General features: G+C 43.1%; 1 protein-coding gene across 7 annotated transcripts in view; it reads left to right on the top strand.

Moving 5' to 3' along the window:
• The window catches only part of itpr1a (inositol 1,4,5-trisphosphate receptor, type 1a), a 55,454-nt gene that overhangs the window by 8,015 nt on the left and 26,546 nt on the right, over positions 1 to 20,893 (top strand). For 6 of the 7 annotated variants that reach the window (XR_008301345.1, XM_053231973.1, XM_053231972.1 and 3 more), the window contains 28 exons: positions 2,383 to 2,498; positions 3,239 to 3,325; positions 3,409 to 3,567; positions 5,302 to 5,400; positions 5,537 to 5,620; positions 5,747 to 5,893; positions 6,042 to 6,137; positions 7,542 to 7,586; positions 7,983 to 8,137; positions 9,006 to 9,105; positions 9,530 to 9,690; positions 11,373 to 11,514; positions 11,739 to 11,897; positions 12,074 to 12,246; positions 12,464 to 12,583; positions 13,541 to 13,735; positions 13,918 to 14,169; positions 14,259 to 14,400; positions 14,496 to 14,643; positions 16,154 to 16,344; positions 16,533 to 16,659; positions 16,938 to 16,992; positions 17,464 to 17,629; positions 17,745 to 17,915; positions 19,232 to 19,309; positions 19,507 to 19,644; positions 19,747 to 19,872; positions 20,688 to 20,888. Coding sequence is in view for 6 of the 7 variants with exons in the window: in XM_053231973.1 (XP_053087948.1) it covers positions 2,383 to 2,498; positions 3,239 to 3,325; positions 3,409 to 3,567; positions 5,302 to 5,400; positions 5,537 to 5,620; positions 5,747 to 5,893; positions 6,042 to 6,137; positions 7,542 to 7,586; positions 7,983 to 8,137; positions 9,006 to 9,105; positions 9,530 to 9,690; positions 11,373 to 11,514; positions 11,739 to 11,897; positions 12,074 to 12,246; positions 12,464 to 12,583; positions 13,541 to 13,735; positions 13,918 to 14,169; positions 14,259 to 14,400; positions 14,496 to 14,643; positions 16,154 to 16,344; positions 16,533 to 16,659; positions 16,938 to 16,992; positions 17,464 to 17,629; positions 17,745 to 17,915; positions 19,232 to 19,309; positions 19,507 to 19,644; positions 19,747 to 19,872; positions 20,688 to 20,888 (3,833 nt within the window). In the remaining variant the exon portion in view is untranslated. Of the gene's footprint in view, positions 1 to 2,382; positions 2,499 to 3,238; positions 3,326 to 3,408; positions 3,568 to 4,299; positions 4,316 to 5,301; positions 5,401 to 5,536; positions 5,621 to 5,746; positions 5,894 to 6,041; positions 6,138 to 7,541; positions 7,587 to 7,982; positions 8,138 to 9,005; positions 9,106 to 9,529; positions 9,691 to 11,372; positions 11,515 to 11,738; positions 11,898 to 12,073; positions 12,247 to 12,463; positions 12,584 to 13,540; positions 13,736 to 13,917; positions 14,170 to 14,258; positions 14,401 to 14,495; positions 14,644 to 16,153; positions 16,345 to 16,532; positions 16,660 to 16,937; positions 16,993 to 17,463; positions 17,630 to 17,744; positions 17,916 to 19,231; positions 19,310 to 19,506; positions 19,645 to 19,746; positions 19,873 to 20,687; positions 20,889 to 20,893 lie in introns of those variants that run through there. The other variant, XM_053231974.1, reaches the window with a different exon arrangement.

Below are 20,893 nucleotides of genomic sequence, written 5' to 3'. Positions count from 1 at the left end.
TATGTGTGTGTGTGAGTGAGTGTGTGTATGTGTGTGTGTAAGTGAAAGTAAACTGGTTAGTCATGGTGCCATAATGTTTTTAAATGGACAGAAGACTTTGGTTGTGATATGAGAATAAGCCATGTACGCACACACACACACACACACACACACACACACACATTGATGCACATGTTGCGTGCACACACACGCACACACACACCTGTCTGTTATCTCAATATCATAATATACTCAGGAGTTGATGCTTTTATAACGTTATTGTTATTCACTGATATTCACCAATAATCTTTATTTTTATTTCACTTATTTTTTGTAAATGTTGTTGGTGATGAAGGGGTTTGTGTGTTTCGGTGAAGCTCAGGTCTGTGCCGCCTGGAGTTTAATGTTCTCAGTAGGGCTAGCTTGAGAGGTCAGATCATAAACACCTTCATGAAGTATTCTCTGTACCCCTGCCTGGATTAGGGTTACCAGGACTCGCCCCTGCAGCCCGGCCTGGGCGTGGTGTCCACAGGTGAGTGCCTGGTGACTGGGCCTCCCATGGAACCTGAAATGGAGACGTGGTCCGTCTTGTTCTCTCACCACCTGCGAGATGAAGGGTGGGGGTCAGGTGTAGTTCCAGTCGGACAGCAGGCGTGTGATGGACAGTAGACTGTGAGACGATACACCAAAGCGTCGATACGAGACGTATTCCTGATACAGGCTTCATATCAAGAGATGATAATGACACAAATAAAATATTACGTTTTAATACATTTATTTTGTAATGTTAAATCATTTAGCATTTGTTTTGTAATTATAAATGTACTGATATTGTTGTGGTTCGGACCAGGATTTATAATATAAGGTGTAATTTTCCCCTGTTTCCCCTAAAAAATTAGTGTCATCGCCGCTCCTACTGCTGTTTGACATCTACCTGAAACGTACAAGTGTGTCACACTACAAAAAAGCATGTCAAACAATCGTGATTTTATTTTGTATATTTTCTTATCCTTAATAATAAGAAAATATACAAATATACTTATAATTATTTTATGGTTACTCCACTGCCAGCACAACACACGACCTGCATCTGAATTGTTTTAGACGTCAGTGTGACTTATATCAATCGTAGCACGCAAGCCACGGATGGCTACTCTACGGACCTGCTGTGAATTCTGGGTAGTGTGAAATTGTTGAGCGGTAGGGCACTACCGGCCGTTTCAGTACTATTTTTTACCAAGCTCATGATGAATATTAAAGCAGAAATATCATGATACGTAATACAAGCAAAATTCATCTCGCCAGTATTTTGTAGCGCGATATTTGAAATTCTGTGTCCTGCCTGAGAGAAAGTCTTAAACGGATTAGACCCTTGGAATGGAACCTGGCTTTGGGAATGTAGAATGTCAGTTTACTGGCAGCGAAAGAGCCTGAGTTAGTGTGTGAGATAGAAAGGTCTGGAATAAATATAGTCTGACTTACATCCATACACTGTACAGGCTCCAGTAACAAACTTTTAAACCAAGGATGATCTCTCTCTTTCTCCGAAGATCCCACAGGACATAGTCCTCCGTCGGGTGTGGAGATACTCACCCAGGCTGATGGCCTCATAGTTGGAGGTTTTCCCAGTTGATAAGACGGTTATCCACCCAGGAAAAGCAGAAAGACAATGAATGAATGAATGAATAAGTCTTCATACTGAGGCACCACAGTTTCTTAGCAAAACAAATCAAATATACCTCTGAGTGTTTATGTAGTGAAAGAGAGAGAGTGTGTGTGTGTGTGTGTGTGTGTGTGTGTGTGTAGGAAACAGTGAACTTGACGTCCTGTGGGTTTCTGAGTGCTTTACAATTTACAAACAATAATTCAGTTCTGTCTCTGTTTAGTGCCAGCTGCAGTGTTGGGGGTCACAACTCTTATAAGTTTACTGTGTTCCATTAACACACACACGCATGAGCGAACACACACACACATACGCACACACACGCATGAACGAACACACACAGAAACACACACACACACACACACAGACATAGACACACATACACGCACACACATTGTCACATCTGCCTTTTCCAGCTGGAGTGTAGCTCATCACAGTTTATACTCTCACCTGTGTTTAATTTCTCTCTCTCCCTCTCTCTCCCTCTCTCTCCCTCTCTCTCTCTCTCTCTGTCTCTCTTGTTCTCTCTTGTTCTCTCTCCCTCTCCCTCTCTCTCTCTCTTGTTCTCTCTCCCTCTCCCTCTCTCTGTCTCTCTTGTTCTCTCTTGTTCTCTCTCCCTCTCTCTCTCTCCCTCTCTCTCTCTCCCTCTCTCTGTCTCTCTTGTTCTCTTGTTCTCTCTCCCTCTCTCTCTCCCTCTCTCTCTCTCTCTCCCTCCCTCTCTCTCTCTTTCCCTCTTTCAGACTGTCTGTTCAGACTGTGTCCAATGAACAGATATTCAGCACAGAAACAGTTTTGGAAAGCTGCCAAACCAGGAGGAACGAGTACAACTGACACGGTCCTGCTCAACAAACTCCACGTGAGCGTGCTAGTTAACTGATCTAACATTAGATAACTACAAGCTCAGGTTTTAATTAACGTTATTTAGCCACCTAACTCTTTCTTGGTTAATGGATTAAAGATATTCTGATTTCGTAGTTTGCTGTGACATTGATCTGGCCAGTTTCTTCATTTCAGTTTTCTGTTATTATTTTTCTGGCTAGCTCCGCCCCCACAGCCTTAACCTCAAACAGCAACTTGCATGGCAAACGTACAGTCCCCTATGAAAGTATTGGAACAGCAAGGCCACTGAAGACAGTTGGGTTTGAGATCGAAAGATGAATATGAGACGATAGATTAGATTGATTCTTTAATAGCTTTTCTTTAACAATTAATAGCTCTGAATGTCTCCTCTTGGTTTAAGCCCTGGGTTTCATCTTCATCAGAGGAAAAAAGTGGAAAGTTTTAGACTGGCCAAGTCCATCAGCAGACCTTAACCCAACTGAGCAGTTTGGTGACGTCAATGGGTCACCAGCTTGATGCAGTTATTGCAAGCAAGAGATTATAGAGATTATATTAAGAGATTAATATTGCAACCAATATTAAGTGTTATTTACTATCTGTTCCAATACTTTTGCTCACCTCAAAAGTGGCTGGTCTGGCACCAAAGTTACCATGTTCTAAGTTGTATAACACATTCAGATGTAAATATCAGGAAATTAAAGCTGAGTTTTTTAAAGGGGTTAATGTTTTGCGTTGTTTCTCATCCTATGTCCTCAGCACGCTGCTGATTTAGAAAAGAAACAAAATGAATCGGAGAACAAGAAGCTGCTGGGGACCGTCATCCAGTATGGAAATGTCATCCAGGTAAAACAGCCTTCATGCAAACACACAGACATTTTAATCAACCCATGTCATCTACAATATCAGCTCTGTGTCTGTGTGTTTAGCTCCTCCACCTGAAGAGTAATAAATATCTGACTGTGAATAAGCGTCTGCCGGCTCTGTTGGAGAAAAACGCCATGCGAGTGACTCTGGATGCTGCAGGAAACGAAGGCTCCTGGTTCTACATCCAGCCGTTCTACAAGCTGCGCTCTATAGGAGACAGTGTGAGTGTTACGGTGCTGCTCTATAGGAGACAGCGTGAGTGTTACGGCGCTGCTCTATAGGAGACAGCGTGAGTGTTACGGCGCTGCTCTATAGGAGACAGCGTGAGTGTTGCGGCGCTGCTCTATAGGAGACAGCGTGAGTGTTGCGGCGCTGCTCTATAGGAGACAGCGTGAGTGTTACGGCGCTGCTCTATAGGAGACAGCGTGAGTGTTGCGGCGCTGCTCTATAGGAGACAGCGTGAGTGTTACGGCGCTGCTCTATAGGAGACAGCGTGAGTGTTGCGGCGCTGCTCTATAGGAGACAGCGTGAGTGTTGCGGCGCTGCTCTATAGGAGACAGTGTGAGTGTTACGGCGCTGCTCTATAGGAGACAGCGTGAGTGTTGCGGCGCTGCTCTATAGGAGACAGCGTGAGTGTTGCGGCGCTGCTCTATAGGAGACAGTGTGAGTGTTGCGGCGCTGCTCTATAGGAGACAGCGTGAGTGTTGCGGCGCTGCTCTATAGGAGACAGCGTGAGTGTTGCGGCGCTGCTCTATAGGAGACAGCGTGAGTGTTACGGCGCTGCTCTATAGGAGACAGCGTGAGTGTTGCGGCGCTGCTCTATAGGAGACAGCGTGAGTGTTGCGGCGCTGCTCTATAGGAGACAGCGTGAGTGTTACGGCGCTGCTCTATAGGAGACAGCGTGAGTGTTGCGGCGCTGCTCTATAGGAGACAGCGTGAGTGTTGCGGCGCTGCTCTATAGGAGACAGCGTGAGTGTTAACGTACTGCTCTGTAGCATTTTCAAAACTTTTGTAAATCCAGCAGATATTTTTAGTTCAGTTTGACTTATGAAAACATTTACACACAACTTCACTAAAAGACTGATAAAACATTCAGTAAACATTGGGGGTGTAAAAATCCACTCTGGTCAGATTATTCACAATACTGGATTCACGAATCATGATTCAATTCGATTCTCGGTATATTTTGAAAAAATTTTTGATGAACAAATTATGACTGAAAAGACACATTTTTATTTCTATATAATTTTATTATATATTATATAATTCTATATAATGTATATAACATAATTGTAAAAACAATAAAAAAAACAGTTTTGTCTATATAAACCTAATTCAATCAAAAATTTAAATAAATTAAAAATTGATGAACAGAGATTTAATATTATAAACAAAATGTACTACAAGTTCACCATATCTTAAAAATAAATAAATAAATTTATAAATTCTCCTAAAAATTTGATTGAATAAAGAAAGTCTCTGACCCAGGGAAAATGATTGATTGAAACATAATGAGCTCCATAGAAGCTCCAGAGTTGTTGTTTTAACCAAAAATAGAGCTCCAAAGTCAGCTAAAATGCCCGATGTATCATATCATGATGTATCATTACACCCCTAGTAAAAAATATATTGTACATTTGCATGTGAAAACAAAGAGACACATCTGTATGTTGTTGTACAGGATAAACACTCACACTGACACTCTGATACCCTGCAGTGTTTAACACTCTCGTTGTCTCTTCTTGTGAAAACCCCAAATGTAGTTTCATTTCTGATTCTGAAACAGCGGATGATAACGCAGTTTATAAGTGTAAACCTGTAACAAATATGTAAGTTATAAATAGTGTGTGTTGCTGTTGTAACTGTTTTATATTTACATTTAATGTTGTGGACTGTCTGTAAAACAGAAGAAGAACCTGTGTGTGTGTGTGTGTGTGTGTGTGTGTGTGTTTCAGGTGGTAATAGGTGATAAGGTTGTGTTAAATCCTGTGAACGCTGGACAGCCTCTTCATGCCAGCAGCCATCAGCTTGTAGATAATCCAGGATGTAATGAGGTACGAACACACACACACACACACACACACACACACACACACACACACACACACATATCCTTATGCTATATTATTGGTTCTGATATCTTTTCCTCTATTCCTGGCTGCTGTGTGTGTGTGTGTGTGTGTGAATCAGGTGAACTCTGTCAACTGCAGCACAAGCTGGAAAATTGTCCTGTTCATGAAATGGAGCGATAATCAGGAGGTCATTCTGAAAGGCGTGCGTTCACAACCTTTATATTCTGGTTATATTTTTCATTATTAACCTACAGAATCTGCACATATCTAACAGTTTTATAGAGCATCATAAAGAGTGTGTGTGTGTGTGTGTGTGTGTGTGTGTTAGGGGGACGTGGTTCGGTTGTTCCATGCAGAGCAGGAGAAGTTTCTAACGTGTGATGATCATCGCAAGAAGCAGTATGTGTTCTTGCGGACGACTGGACGCCAATCTGCCACTTCAGCCACCAGCAGCAAAGCACTCTGGGAAGTGGAGGTCAGTGTGTGTGTGTGTGTGTGTGTGTGTGTGTGTGTACATCCACTTTGACCTTTTGAGCTATTGTCAATATGATTTCAGTGTGAAACACAGCAGATGTTTTGTGTGTGTGTGTGTGTGTGTGTGCGCGTGTGTGTGTGTGTTACAGGTGGTGCAGCATGACCCCTGTAGAGGAGGAGCCGGTTACTGGAACAGTCTGTTCAGGTTTAAGCACCTGGCGACTGGTCATTACCTCGCTGCAGAGGTGACACTTACAAACAATGAGTGTTTGCATGTGTGTGTGTGTGTGTGTGTGTGTGTTGTAGTAAAATACTGAGTAATGGGGTTGTGTGATGAAGTTGAGTTACTCTTACCACTATGAAATTTTATTTATTATTTTCCTGCAATCACACATCCGCAAGTGTTTTATTCTCTTTTAAATTTGTCAATGATTACAATTTTGTATTCATTAAAGAACAACACATCATACTTTTTATCCATTTATAGTTACTGTACATAAGTGAAACAAGTTCGTTCCTGTTGTCACTTACGTTATAGCAGCTATAAACATTCGTTCCCTCAACAGATTCTCTTTTTTCTCTCTCTTCAAGTTAATAAAAAAAATAAATAAACGCAGCTTGTTCCGCATGTTACTGAGAAACTGCAAAGAAGCGTAAACTCCTCTGTCCTGAAGATGTCAGAAAACGTACAGCTGCAGATTTTTGGTTTTGTTTAGTTCTCAGTGGGAGAAAGCGCGAGCTTTGTGGAGTGTCTTTATACCGAAGAAAACGTCATCAATTTGGACAGAATATACATTCACCTGCCAGTTTATTAGGAACATCATACTAATACTGGGTAGAACCCGCTTTGCTCTCAGAACAGCCTCAGTTATTCATGGTATGGATTACACAAGGTTTTGGAAACATTCCTTTGAGATGACTTGTGCTGTGTGACAGACTTTTTTGCTCACAAAAAAATTATGTATTTAATTATATATTTTTAAAAATTACCAAAGCCTTCCTGGCAGCTCGAACCAGTCTGGTGATTCTGCTCTGACCTCTCTCATCAACACGGCGTTTCCACCCGCAGATCTGACGCTCACTCAGTGTTGTTTGTTTTTGGCACCTTTCTGTGTAAACTTTACAGACAGTTGTGTGTGAAAATTCCAGGAGGTCTGCAGTTTGTAAAATTCTCACAGCTATCTCACAGTTAAAGTCACTGAGATGTTTTTCTTTATTCTGATGTTTGATGTGAACATTAACTGAAGCTCTTGATTCGTATCTGCATGATTTTATACATTCTGCTGCTTCAACCTGATTGACTGTGTAACTGCATGAATGAGCAGGTTCACATGTTCCTAATAAAGTGACCTGTGAGTGTATAATACAGTGTAGTCATTTCAGACACATACACACACAGTCTGTAAAAACTACTGACTCAAATCCCAGAGATACTCGGAGACTAATTACTATCTGAATAGGGTTTAATTCTGTTACTTTTTACTTAGAGAGTCACAGTAACGTTTTACACTGTAATTGATTTTAATTAAATTGACACTGATATTATTACCATAATCTCATGAACCTACATTTTTTATACTTCTGGATATAAGAAAAACCCTTCACGATCTCAAAATAAATGTTGTGTTTCTGCTCCTGTTCTTTACCAGATAAACCCTGACTATGAGGAGGAATGTCTTGAGTCCCGCTCCTCTGTAAGTGTGTGTGTGTGTGTGTCTGTGTGTGTGTGTGTGTGTGTGTGTGTGTGTACAACCTGCATAACTACATTAATTTCCTGAGCTCCTAGAGCGTTTCATATTTTACACCTTAATGTTCTTAATTTCCTATAAAATATTCAATTCAATTCAATTTTATTTGTATAGTGCTTTTGACAATGGACATTGTCACAAAGCAGCTTTACAGAAATAAATGGATTCAAAAAATATTTGTAAATATAAATAAGTATAAGTAATATATGTAAATATGTGAATTTATCCCTAATGAGCAATCCATATCCATAATTTATTCGGCTGCTGGTCAGCAGGTTAATTAAAAATATTTTCATCAGTGTCTCACAGGGTATACTGAGCTTAATCTGTGATATGTTGCAGCTGGACTCTGAACAGGAAGTGATGCGAGCCCGTGCACGGAACGTGCAGGATAAGGTCATGTACACGCTGGTGTCTGTTCCTGATGGCAATGACATTTCCTCCATCTTTGAACTGGACCCTACCACTCTGAGAGGGGGGGACTCACTGGTGCCCAGGTACATACAGACCGTACCATTTACTGAGATCTAGTCCTGTATCGTCACAAGATACAAACACTTCAGTGTGTTTTGGCAATGTTTACTTCAGTATACAATTTTCTGTGAACTACATTTTTTTTCTTCACCACATTTCCAAAAGTAAATAGCTCTTATTAAATTTCCCTCAGACTCCTGTTACTCACTGCAGTATTGATTCTATTCAGTTCAGTTTTATTTGTAATCAGTGATCATAAAACAGCTTTGCTGAATTCCCTGTGAAGACTTTTTATCACGTTAAACGTTTACTGCCGCTTATAATCTCATTTCGAAAATAAATCAGTAGTTATTAAAACAACTCACAGTGTTGTGATTAAATACATTTTTTTACTTTATTTATACCATTATTAAGTTGTTTTACTGTTAAAGTTAAAGTTTAAGTTAAAGTTACAGATTGTGTACACATTTTACAGTTTTAAAAATTCTCTCAGAAGTTGTGGAGCTAGCGAGTCAGCTAGCTGTTTAATGTTTACCTCTGAAGATTGCAGTACAATGATGGTGTGTTATAAGGCATTACAGTTCAGTTTAATTCAATTTTATTTGTATAGCGCTTTTAACAATGGACATTGTCACAAAGCAGCTTTACAGAAATCAGATATAGATTTAAATTTATCCCTAATGAGCGAGTCAGAGGTGACGGAGGTGAGGAAAAACTCCCTGAGACGACATGAGGAAGAAAACTTGAGAGGAACCAGACTCGCTCATTAGGGATAAATTTAAATCTATATCTGATTTCTGTAAAATAAATCATGATTTCTGTAAAATAAATCATGATTCTGTAAAATAAAGCATGATTGTGTGTGTGTGTATGTGTGTGTGTGTGTGTTAGGAACTCATATGTGAGGCTCAGACATCTCTGTACGAACACATGGGTCCACAGCACCAACCACCCCATAGACAAGGAGGAGGAGAAACCTGTCATGCTCAGGGTGAGTTCCTCAGTGTGTGTGTGTGTGTGTGTGTGTGTGTGTGTAACAGCACTCACTTACACTGTGCACTCATCAGTATCATCACATCCCCACCCTAGGACTGAGTCCATGTCCGAGCCAGGCTTTTGGACTTTGCAGAGTGAAGCCCTATATGAGAATATCTCAATTTAAATGTCACTGAAATCGCAGCTCCGTGTCACGCGTGTGAAAATGAACGCTCGCCTGTCGCTTTGTCACTTGCGAGTGTGAAGACAGCGTTAACTCGACTGCTCGAGAGTTTGAGCCTGTTTGAACTTCTCATGTGTTAAATATGCCAGGTTTACATTACACACCTTAATGAGGGAAATAAATTAACTCTGTTCAAACTTGTTAATAAAGAGATCTGTAGGTTATTTATTTTTCTTTTTCATTCTGACTCAATCAGATAGGGACGTCTCCCCTGAAGGAGGATAAGGAAGCGTTCGCTATAGTGCCTGTGTCTCCAGCCGAGGTCCGAGATCTGGATTTTGCCAATGATGCCAGTAAGGTTTTGGCCTCCATCGCTGGCAAACTAGAGAAGGGCACCATCACTCAGAATGAGAGAAGGTACATATTCCACTCGTCTGTCATACACCCGTCTGTCCTTCTGCTCATACGCCCGTCTGTCCTTCTGCTCATACGCCCGTCTGTCCTTCTGTCATACGCCCGTCTGTCCTTCTGCTCATACGCCCGTCTGTCCTTCTGTCATACGCCCGTCTGTCCTTCTGCTCATACGCCCGTCTGTCCTTCTGTCATACGCCCGTCTGTCCTTCTGCTCATACGCCCGTCTGTCCTTCTGTCATACGCCCGTCTGTCCTTCTGCTCATACGCCCGTCTGTCCTTCTGCTCATACGCCCGTCTGTCCTTCTGTCATACGCCCGTCTGTCCTTCTGTCATACGCCCGTCTGTCCTTCTGTCATACGCCCGTCTGTCCTTCTGCTCATACGCCCGTCTGTCCTTCTGTCATACGCCCGTCTGTCCTTCTGCTCATACGCCCGTCTGTCCTTCTGTCATACGCCCGTCTGTCCTTCTGTCATACGCCCGTCTGTCCTTCTGCTCATACGCCCGTCTGTCCTTCTGCTCATACGCCCGTCTGTCCTTCTGTCATACGCCCGTCTGTCCTTCTGCTCATACGCCCGTCTGTCCTTCTGCTCATACGCCCGTCTGTCCTTCTGCTCATACGCCCGTCTGTCCTTCTGTCATACGCCCGTCTGTCCTTCTGCTCATACGCCCGTCTGTCCTTCTGCTCATACGCCCGTCTGTCCTTCTGCTCATACGCCCGTCTGTCCTTCTGCTCATACGCCCGTCTGTCCTTCTGCTCATACGCCCGTCTGTCCTTCTGCTCATACGCCCGTCTGTCCTTCTGTCATACGCCCGTCTGTCCTTCTGCTCATACGCCCGTCTGTCCTTCTGTCATACGCCCGTCTGTCCTTCTGCTCATACGCCCGTCTGTCCTTCTGTCATACGCCCGTCTGTCCTTCTGCTCATACGCCCGTCTGTCCTTCTGCTCATACGCCCGTCTGTCCTTCTGCTCATACGCCCGTCTGTCCTTCTGCTCATACGCCCGTCTGTCCTTCTGTCATACGCCCGTCTGTCCTTCTGCTCATACGCCCGTCTGTCCTTCTGTCATACGCCCGTCTGTCCTTCTGCTCATACGCCCGTCTGTCCTTCTGCTCATACGCCCGTCTGTCCTTCTGCTCATACGCCCGTCTGTCCTTCTGTCATACGCCCGTCTGTCCTTCTGCTCATACGCCCGTCTGTCCTTCTGTCATACGCCCGTCTGTCCTTCTGCTCATACGCCCGTCTGTCCTTCTGCTCATACGCCCGTCTGTCCTTCTGTCATACGCCCGTCTGTCCTTCTGCTCATACGCCCGTCTGTCCTTCTGCTCATACGCCCGTCTGTCCTTCTGCTCATACGCCCGTCTGTCCTTCTGTCATACGCCCGTCTGTCCTTCTGCTCATACGCCCGTCTGTCCTTCTGTCATACGCCCGTCTGTCCTTCTGCTCATACGCCCGTCTGTCCTTCTGCTCATACGCCCGTCTGTCCTTCTGTCATACGCCCGTCTGTCCTTCTGCTCCTACGTCCCTCTAATGTAATGACGTTGTGACTAATGTTGTGACTAAGATGAGGTGTCTGATAGGTGCTGGTTGAGATGGTGTTCCTCAGGTGAAAATGTCTTTAACTATCATTGTATTTTCACTTTAATGGCCCACTCGTCGTATTCACTCCTCTGTGTACACACCCTCAGGGCGGTGACGAAGCTGCTGGAGGACCTGGTTTATTTCGTGGTGGACATTCCCAACAGCGCTCAGGATGTCCTGGAGATCACCGTGAACAAACCCAACAGAGAACGACAGAAACTCATGAGAGAACAGAACATCCTCAAACAGGTACGCACTCCAGGGTTAAATTTGGTATTTTACGTTTACACCTTTTATACTGCCACAACATTAAAAAATCAATCACCTTGTCATCATACGATAGCCCTTAACATACATTTTATTTAATTTTCATTTCATGTTTCTGACAGTCATTGAAAATAAAGGAAATAAAACTTTAAAACCCATCATGCCTTTCTTCTCATTTCTGATGTCTCTGTCCTGGGTTTGATCAGATCTTCAAGCTCCTGCAGGCCCCGTTCACTGACAGCGGTGACGGTCCCATGCTGCGATTGGAGGAGCTGGCAGACCAACGCCACGCCCCCTTCCGCCATATCTGCCGCCTCTGCTACAGAGTTCTGCGCCACTCACAGCAGGACTACCGCAAAAACCAGGTACCACTAGCATTCCATAAAGCTCCACACATAGTTAACACTCGTCTGATCTCAGAGGCTCCGCCCACAGCTAACATTCATCTAGTCTCATTCTCAAAGGCTCCGCCCACAGCTATCACTTTTAAAAGTTGTTAAAAGTGCTATATATTAAATAAACTGTGTGTGTGTGTGTGTAGGAGTACATAGCGAAGCAGTTCCGTTTCATGCAGAAGCAGATTGGTTATGACGTGTTGGCCGAGGACACCATCACGGCTCTGCTGCACAACAACCGCAAACTGCTGGAGAAACACATCACTGCCGCTGAGATTGACACCTTCGTCAGTCTGGTCCGCAAGAACAGAGAGCCCAGGTGTGTGCGTGTGTGTGTTTAGAGGGGAGTCAGTACTTTTGTTCTGAGCAGCAGATGAACTGTACACCTACCGAGTGACCTGTATGAAGGTGGAGCTGATAAAGTGATGCGATATGTCGAGTTTTATTTTTAATATTTTAAGTGTAAATGAATGAGGAGGAATGTGTTTTGCGTGACCCCTGTAGTAACTGTTACTTGTGTGAATCTGTATGTTCAGGTTCTTGGATTATTTATCGGATCTGTGTGTATCCATGAACAAATCCATTCCTGTGACGCAGGAGCTCATCTGTAACGCGGTGCTGGACCCGGCGAACTCGGACATCCTCATCGAGACCAAGTACTACACACAGCGCTGCTCTCAGACTGATTAGATATCCTCAGATATACATTTCACTACAGACAGTACACACTATTACAAATTATTGTTTTTCTTAGCGTCTGTCATCCAATAATGATTTTTAAGAATGTTGTTCATTCTCAAAAATATCTTTCTAAAGCCCTGTTCAGATGGGATTAGTTTTCCATGTGGAGGCGTGTAATGTAATTATTACTGAAGTATCTCTGAGATTTTAGTCCAAATCCATCACGTCAGTAATCTGTTACAGACTGCGTGTGCAGGTGTCTTTACGGCGTATTTTCCCTTCTGTAAACTGAGCAGTAAAAATAACTCCAGGTACAATACTGGTAAAGATTGAGTTAAATCCTGTGTGAAAAGAGGTTTTACACTTTTTCTTCAGTATAAAGACGCTCCAGGAAGCGCTCGCTCTTTACTGTCGTCTCCAAAACCAAAAGTTTAAAACGCAGAACAGTAAAATACAGACGAGGTATAAAACAGCGGCAGAGACGCGATGCTTCCAGGGCTTTTACGGAAGCTCCTGAGTTCCTAGCACAGATACACATTACACACGTTATGGTCATGTGACCTACTAGTGATGAAGCGTGGCCACGCCCCCTACAATAAGCGCTTATAAGTTTGTATTACCATGAGGTGTGTGTGTAGAGCACATGGTGAAGACACACATCACTTATCCTGTGTGAATTACTACAGACGTCCTCCGTCTACATTATTGAACACACACATGTCTGTAAAACTAATTCCACAGACACAAGAACAATTGGGGGATTTTTGTGTCTTTTGGTTATTGTTATATACATGTTGTGATTTTCAACACAGACTTTTGTGTTTTTAATTAGCTGATTTATTAATACAGTGATACTGTAGTGTTAAATAGACTTGTGTTAAATTATACATTCTATATCAGGTTTTATGTGTGTGTGCGTGTGTGTGTGTCAGGCTAGTGCTGTCACGGTTCGAGGTGGCAGGGGCGGTGCTGGGGGAGAGTGCAGAGGAGGAAGAGGAGGATGAGGAGGAGGTTTGGTTGTTCTGGAAGGACAGCAGTGGGGAGGTAAAGAGTAAAAGCATCAGAGAACTCGCTCAGGACGCCAAAGAGGGACACACTGAGGACCAGGAAGTGATCAGCTATTACAGGTTCACACACACATTATTAGGAGAGCAAGCACTATGTAAGCACTGGCCACTGGGAGTACTTGGACTTGAAGGGTGCTTGGACCCCAAACATTACTGCTTGCATCCATATTTGGTATTGTATGTTTTAGTTTAGGTATGAAGGTGTGTGTGTGTGTGTGTGTGTGTGTGTGTGTGTGTGTCAGGTACCAGTTGAACTTGTTTGCTCGGATGTGTCTGGATCGTCAGTATTTGGCTATCAATAAGATCTCGGCTCAGCTGGACGTGGATCTGATATTACGCTGCATGTCGGATGAAGATTTGCCCTTTGACCTCCGAGCCTCTTTCTGTCGTATGATGTTGCACATGCACGTGGATCGTGACCCCCAGGAACAGGTCACGCCCGTCAAATACGCCCGCCTGTGGTCCGAGATCCCATCCCAGATCTCCATTGACGAGTGAGTCAAATGGCTGAATCGCTTTCACCCGAACAGCTCTGTGACACGTCCTTCAGCCAGTCAGCACTGTGCTTGTTTTCTCCTTTCAGTTATGATAATGACGGGACGACACGGGACGAGGTGAAGGAGAAGTTTTCCCAGACCATGGAGTTTGTTGAGAATTACCTGCGTGACGTCGTGTGCCAGAGCTTCCCTTTTTCAGACAAAGAGAAAAATAAACTCACATTTGAGGTGTGTTTCTTTATTTTATCTCAAACACTCATTCATGTGATACAGAGCATCATGACAGCAGATCTTCCTTCCTGCTCTTGTGCTGCTCCTCTCAGGTGGTGAACTTGGCGAGGAATCTAATCTACTTTGGCTTCTACAACTTCAGTGACTTGCTCCGGCTGACCAAGATCCTGCTGGCTATCCTGGACTGCGTCCACGTCAGCGCACCCTTCTCCGTCAAACTAGACCGAGATCCAGGAAAAGGTCAGACACGTAAAAAAAAAATCTAAACGTGCTCTGGTGAAAAAAACTGTATTACATAACACTGAAGGAAAATCTCGTCCTGAGCACAGCTGGGGTTTTCCTCTGTCACTTCAGACCCATTAATAAAACACATAAAACAGCACAGGATCTGTAAACATTTAACGTCCTACAGTTCCGATTGATTATGTAGAATTATGAAATTATTCTTTATGCATCATGGGAAATCTGACTTTATTCTCGACTTGTTCCAGCGTGCTGTTATAGGAAAATAATCCAAGAAAGCGTGTTGCCGTGATGTGGAGTTACTGTTACCATCCGAAATTGATTTTTTTCCTTTAACAGCATTTCAGCACGTATTTCTCATAAACTACTACAGTTTTCCAGCGATTAAATTTTTTGTGTAACGAACCAGTGAGAGGTCGGGGCGGAGACAGGACTGGAACAGAAACCAAAACATGAGCACATGTTCATTTGTCGCCGTTCAGGAAGAGGAAACCGTGACAGCTGGTCACAAGACCACAAAAAGTGTTTTTTCCTCATGTTCACCAGCAATCTAAATTGTGAGCACAGGTTAGTTTAACAAGGTCACCTGAGACTAAAACAGACTCATGAACTCGAGGTGCTGTGTGTGCTCAGTGTACCCTTTCATGCTCTTAATTTATTTTATGATGATAATTAACCCGTGCCTAAACTTTGGTACCGTCAGGATACACACATGATGCAGGCTTGAGAGTAGTCCGGTGACGCACACACCTCAGTGTTACAGTGGAGCAGGAATAGCGGGAGAGTATCGCTGGGATAAACAATACACTTGGAGGAACACAAGGGAAAATCACAGGAAAGTTCGCTGAAGATAATTCACAGGCACTGAGGATAAAGGGATAGCTGTAAAGGGTCTCTTTCCTAGTTCAAGGCCAGACAAGCGACTGAACTGAGGTGTGTGCTTTTATATGGTGCTTGATGAGGTGCGTTGATGAGTGACAGGTGGCGCTGATCATTGACTCTGGAGATTGTGCTCGTTGAGTGGTGGTGGTGAGAGAGCCTGGTGAACCCGTGACAGAGAAGTATTGTGATTAAGACAGCATCTACTCCAACCTCCTACATGTGCACAAAATTTTTAAAATGATGCATATTATTAATTATTTCATACTGTTACATTTATATATTTAATATTCCACTCACACAGCATTGTTCTGAGTGTATTTACACTGACCAAAGACGTGAATGTCATGTCAGAAGGTCAGACATGGCACTGGACTTCAAGAGAAGACATTTTTCAGCCAATCAGTAAATAACACTTAAAGATAAAATACAATAAAATTCTGATGATGAAATTTTGTGCATCAAATTGGATTCTTTCAACACTAATCACACTGAATTATTTTCCTCAACAGTAATGTAATTTTGAGTGTTAATCTGAGTTAACATTAGCGTTACTGTGTGTGTGTGTGTGTGTGTGTGTGCGCGTGTGTGTGTGTATGTGTGCATGTGTGTGTGAGCGTGTGAGCAGGCAGTAACGTGATGCGGTCCATCCACGGTGTGGGTGAACTGATGACGCAGGTGGTCCTGAGAGGAAGTGGCTTCCTGCCCGCCACAAGCCGTAATTCTCCAGACCGAGACTCGGTGAAAGCTCAAGCAGAACCTCAGAAACAGGACATACTGGTGATGGACACCAAGCTGAAGATCATAGAGATACTGCAGGTACTTTACACAGCTCTGTTAATCAGGCCAAGATTAGTCATGTTCTTATATATAAACCTTTAATTAGAGTTTGTGAATGAAGCTTTGAGTGTAGAAGGTGTGTAGGATTAGGGTTATCATATCACAACTCATCATCACTAACAAAGCTCTCTCTCCCCCTCTGTGTGTGTGTGTGTGTGTGTGTGTAGTTTATTCTGAATGTGAGGTTGGATTATCGTATCTCGTGTCTCCTGAGTATCTTTAAGAGAGAGTTTGATGAGAGCAACTCGCAGACAGAGCCATCGATTAACCCGGAATCACAGGCCAGCGTTCAGGGTGAGTGTGTGTGTGTGTGTATGTGTGCATGTTTATGTATCTTGGTGGGGACCAGAGCAATAAGAATATCTGACCGTTTTGACCTTGTGGGGAAATTTGGCTGGTCCAGATGAAGAAAACTGCTGCTTTTATTAAAACCTTAAAAGAGCTGAAAGGTTTCCTTTTGTGACTGAAGTTAAGGTTAGATTTAAGCATAGCATTAATTATCTGCATTAATAATTATTTCAGACAAGTGTGTGTGTGTGTGTGTGTGTTAATGAGCTGTTGACTGTGTTTAGGTGCACTGGACTTTGAGCACATTGAGGAGCAGGCAGAGGGGATATTTGGAGGAAGGTGAGATTTTTTGGATGTTATTATACACTGCAGTGTAAATACAAGTCATTACATCATCACATCATTACACTAAGGCATCACATCATCACGTAATGACATCATAAAAGTCATTACATCATCAGATCATCATATCACATAATCACATTATGATTCCACTTCGGGTAGATGCTAAACTGCATTTCATTGCTGAGTGCCTGTACTGTGCAGCGAAAATAAACAATTGTTTGTATCTATCTATCAATCTATCTATCTATCTATCGTCATCACATCATCACATCATTATATAATCACATCACATCATACCTCATCAAGTCATCACGTGATCAAGTCATCACATCATTGCAGAAATAAACAAAAAAATAAGCAAAAATTTTGGAAAAAATATAAAACTCATACTAGCCTTAATTTAGCACATTACACCAGTAATCCCCTCTCTAATGTTTATGACTGTGTGTGTGTGTGTGTGTGTAGTGAGGAGAACACCCCACTGGATTTAGATGATCATGGTGGTCGGACATTTCTCAGGGTGCTTCTCCACCTGACCATGCACGACTATCCTCCCTTAGTGTCCAGAGCTCTGCACCTCCTCTTCAGACATTTCAGCCAGAGACAGGAGGTTCTGCAGGCCTTCAAACAGGTAACACACACACACACACACACACACACTTTCTATATGTTTGTCTCAGGTCATGTTTTTAGTGAACTATGTTGTAAACTGATCTTTGTGTGTGTGTGTGTGTGTGTGTGTGTAGGTTCAGCTCCTGGTCACCAGTCAGGATGTGGAGAACTATAAACAGATTAAAGCTGATCTAGACCAGCTGAGGTCTATAGTGGAGAAGTCTGAACTGTGGGTGTATAAGAGACAGGGTTCAGACTCAGGACTGCACACAGGAGAGGTCATTGCCACGGAAACACATCACAAGGTCAACACATTCTTTACATACAACCTGGTTTACACTTTCACGTTATTTTAGTTATTCATGCCGTGGTTTACACAGGATTAACACATCCCAATATTCCACCAACTGCACTCACTTCCTGTCACTTCCACTTTTTATGCTTCTGCCACTGAGCGATGGAGGAGTTTTGTTCTATGTTTGTCCGTCCATCCGTCTGAGATTCTCGTTAGCACGATATCTCAAAAACGAGTGGTTGAATGTTTGTAGGATTTATATGGAATTATCATTATAACCAGCAGATGAACAGATTAGATTTTGGAATTGCTCCGAACAGGGTCATGTATTTTAAGGGTGTTTGTAGCATACTAGCATCCTCATCTGCACCGCTGGCATCGAGTTCTTGTTCTAGTATAAATCTGCACCCTAACATCTTTTACACCACAGACCTATTTTAAAATTGATGAAATTCTTGTGGCCCAGTTGACGTTGGTGGTCGTCAGGACCAGAATATATTCAGTTGTGTATTAAAATTGCAATTTCGCACTAGCTTTTTTTTTTTTTTTCTTTCCTTGAAGAAGTCGTTGGGTTTGTCTTTGAGCACTGAGTGTTTGGATTCTGTGTACTGAAGCAGTGTTGTGAGCTTCATTACCCCATTTGACAGAGTGTCTCCACATATCACACACACACACACACACACAGGCTTGGAGCAGGTCACCTGTTGTCAGAATACCATATTTTATGAGGAAGGAAGCTTTCTTTTTCATCATCAGTTGAAGCAGACACACGCCTGACTGATCAAGCGTTTAATATCAGCATCCTGTTGTCATGGTTATGACAGGAAGTGATGAGGGAAAGTGCAGCACAAAGAAACTATGCCAACTTCAATGTGATTTCCAAGCCAGTTACTGTAAAAATGGTCTAATTATTATTTAGCTTGTTTTCTAATCTTGTTTCATTGCTGGCCAGCAGCAGTACTGTGGCCCGGTGCTTGGGGAGCTCTAGCGTTGTATATGACTAACTGCGTGATAGTTAGATCAACTGACTCATAAAATGTTTGAGGGAGGGGCTTCTAAAGCAAAATTGGCTGAGCGTACTCTCTCCCGTCAGTCACAGGCCAGTCGCAGGGGTCTGTGAGCTCATGTATGTGGAAGAGGGTAGATAGCACTTTTCTCAGATTGTGTTATGCTTCCCTGTGAAGCATCATGAGCAGCAGTTGGAAAAAGATGTGGACGGCTTCATGTGTCTCCAAAATCCACCTAACCCTGTGCTCTAATGATGTCCATTGTAAAAAACGCTATATAAATAAAACTGGATTGAATATTTATTTTTCTACATAACAGAGTGACTCCATTTCTGATGGAATACACAAACCCAAAGTGGAGAGCACCAGCAGCTCCAACTACCGACTCGTCAAGGAGGTCAGAGTAGATTTATTTATTTATTGTTTGTTTGTTTGTTTGTACGATCATGCTAATGCCAAAGAGTGGGTTGGTCCTGGGTCTATTTTTACTTTATTGCTGTTGTATTTGTATTCTGTGTTATTTGCTTTGTGCTGTGTCTCATTATGTGTCTCATATTTACAATTGTGTGTGTGTGTGTGTGTGTGTGTGCGCAGATCCTCCTGAGACTCAGTAGGTTGTGTGTGATGGAGTGTCTGTCTGGCAGGAAGAACAAGAAGCAGCAGCAGCGTCTCCTTAGGAACATGGGGGCTCACTCAGTGGTCCTGGAACTTCTACAGATCCCTTACGAAAAGGTGTGTGTGTGTTTGTGTGAGATTTGAACACTAATTCTCTGTGTTTTATTCTCTGGGTTTATTGCCTGTGTGTGTGTGTGTGTGTGTGTGTGTGTGTGTTAGGGAGAGGATGTGTGGATGCAGGAGATCATGACCCTCGCTCATCAGTTCCTCCAGAACTTCTGTGCAGGAAACCAGCAGAACCAGGCTCTACTGCACAAACACATTAACCTGTTCCTCAACCCTGGAGTAAGACCTGAGACACACACACACTAACAGTGCACACCTGGGCAACAAGAGACACCTTTCAGTCACATGTTCCATATGTTCCAATATTTCTGATCACTCTCTCACACACCTAATGCAGCATATCTCACCTATATATACACTTCAGCACCACCTTAATAGGAACACCTGTACACCTGCCCATTTATGCAGTTATCCAATCAGCCAATCACATGTCAGCAATGCAGGTCAAGAGCTTCAGTTAATGTTCACATCAAACATAAGAATGAAGAAAAAGTGTGATCTCTGTGACTTTAACCCGTGACATGGTTGTTGGTGCCAGATGGGCTGGTTGGAGTTTTTCAGAAACTGCGGATCTCCTGCAGGGATTTTCACACACAGCAGTCTGTAGAGTTTACACAGAATGATGAGAAAAACAAAAAACACCGAGTGAGCGACAGTTCTGGCGGTGGATAATGAGCAGACAGTTTCGAGCTGCCAGGAAGGCTACAGTAACTCAAATAACCACTATTTGTAACTGTGGTGAGCAGAAAAGTGTCTCAGAACACACTACAACAGGAATCTGAGGCTACAGTGGACACAGTTTCACCCAAACTGGACAGATGAAGAGTGGAAAAAGACCAGGCGATGATTCTGATGTTTGATGTGAACATTAACTGAAGCTCTTGACCTGTAACCGTGTGATTTTATACACTGCGCTGCTGTCACATGATTGGCTGATTAGATAACTGCATGAATGTGCAGGGGTACAGGTGTTCCTATTAAAGTGGCCAGTGAGTGTATATGTTATATTTACTATCACTGTGTGTGTGTGTCAGATCCTAGAGGCCGTGACCATGCAGCACATCTTCATGAATAACTTCCAGCTGTGCAGTGAGATTAACGAGAGAGTGGTGCAGCACTTTGTCCACTGCATTGAGACGCACGGACGCAGCGTCCACTACCTCAAATTCCTGCAGACCATCGTCAAAGCCGAGAACAAGTTCATCAAGAAGTGTCAGGACATCGTCATGGCCGAGGTCAG

Source organism: Pangasianodon hypophthalmus, chromosome 2 (assembly GCF_027358585.1).
Source record: "Pangasianodon hypophthalmus isolate fPanHyp1 chromosome 2, fPanHyp1.pri, whole genome shotgun sequence".
Taxonomy (NCBI): Eukaryota; Metazoa; Chordata; class Actinopteri; order Siluriformes; family Pangasiidae; genus Pangasianodon; species Pangasianodon hypophthalmus.
This window is presented reverse-complemented; position numbering and strand designations above follow the sequence as displayed.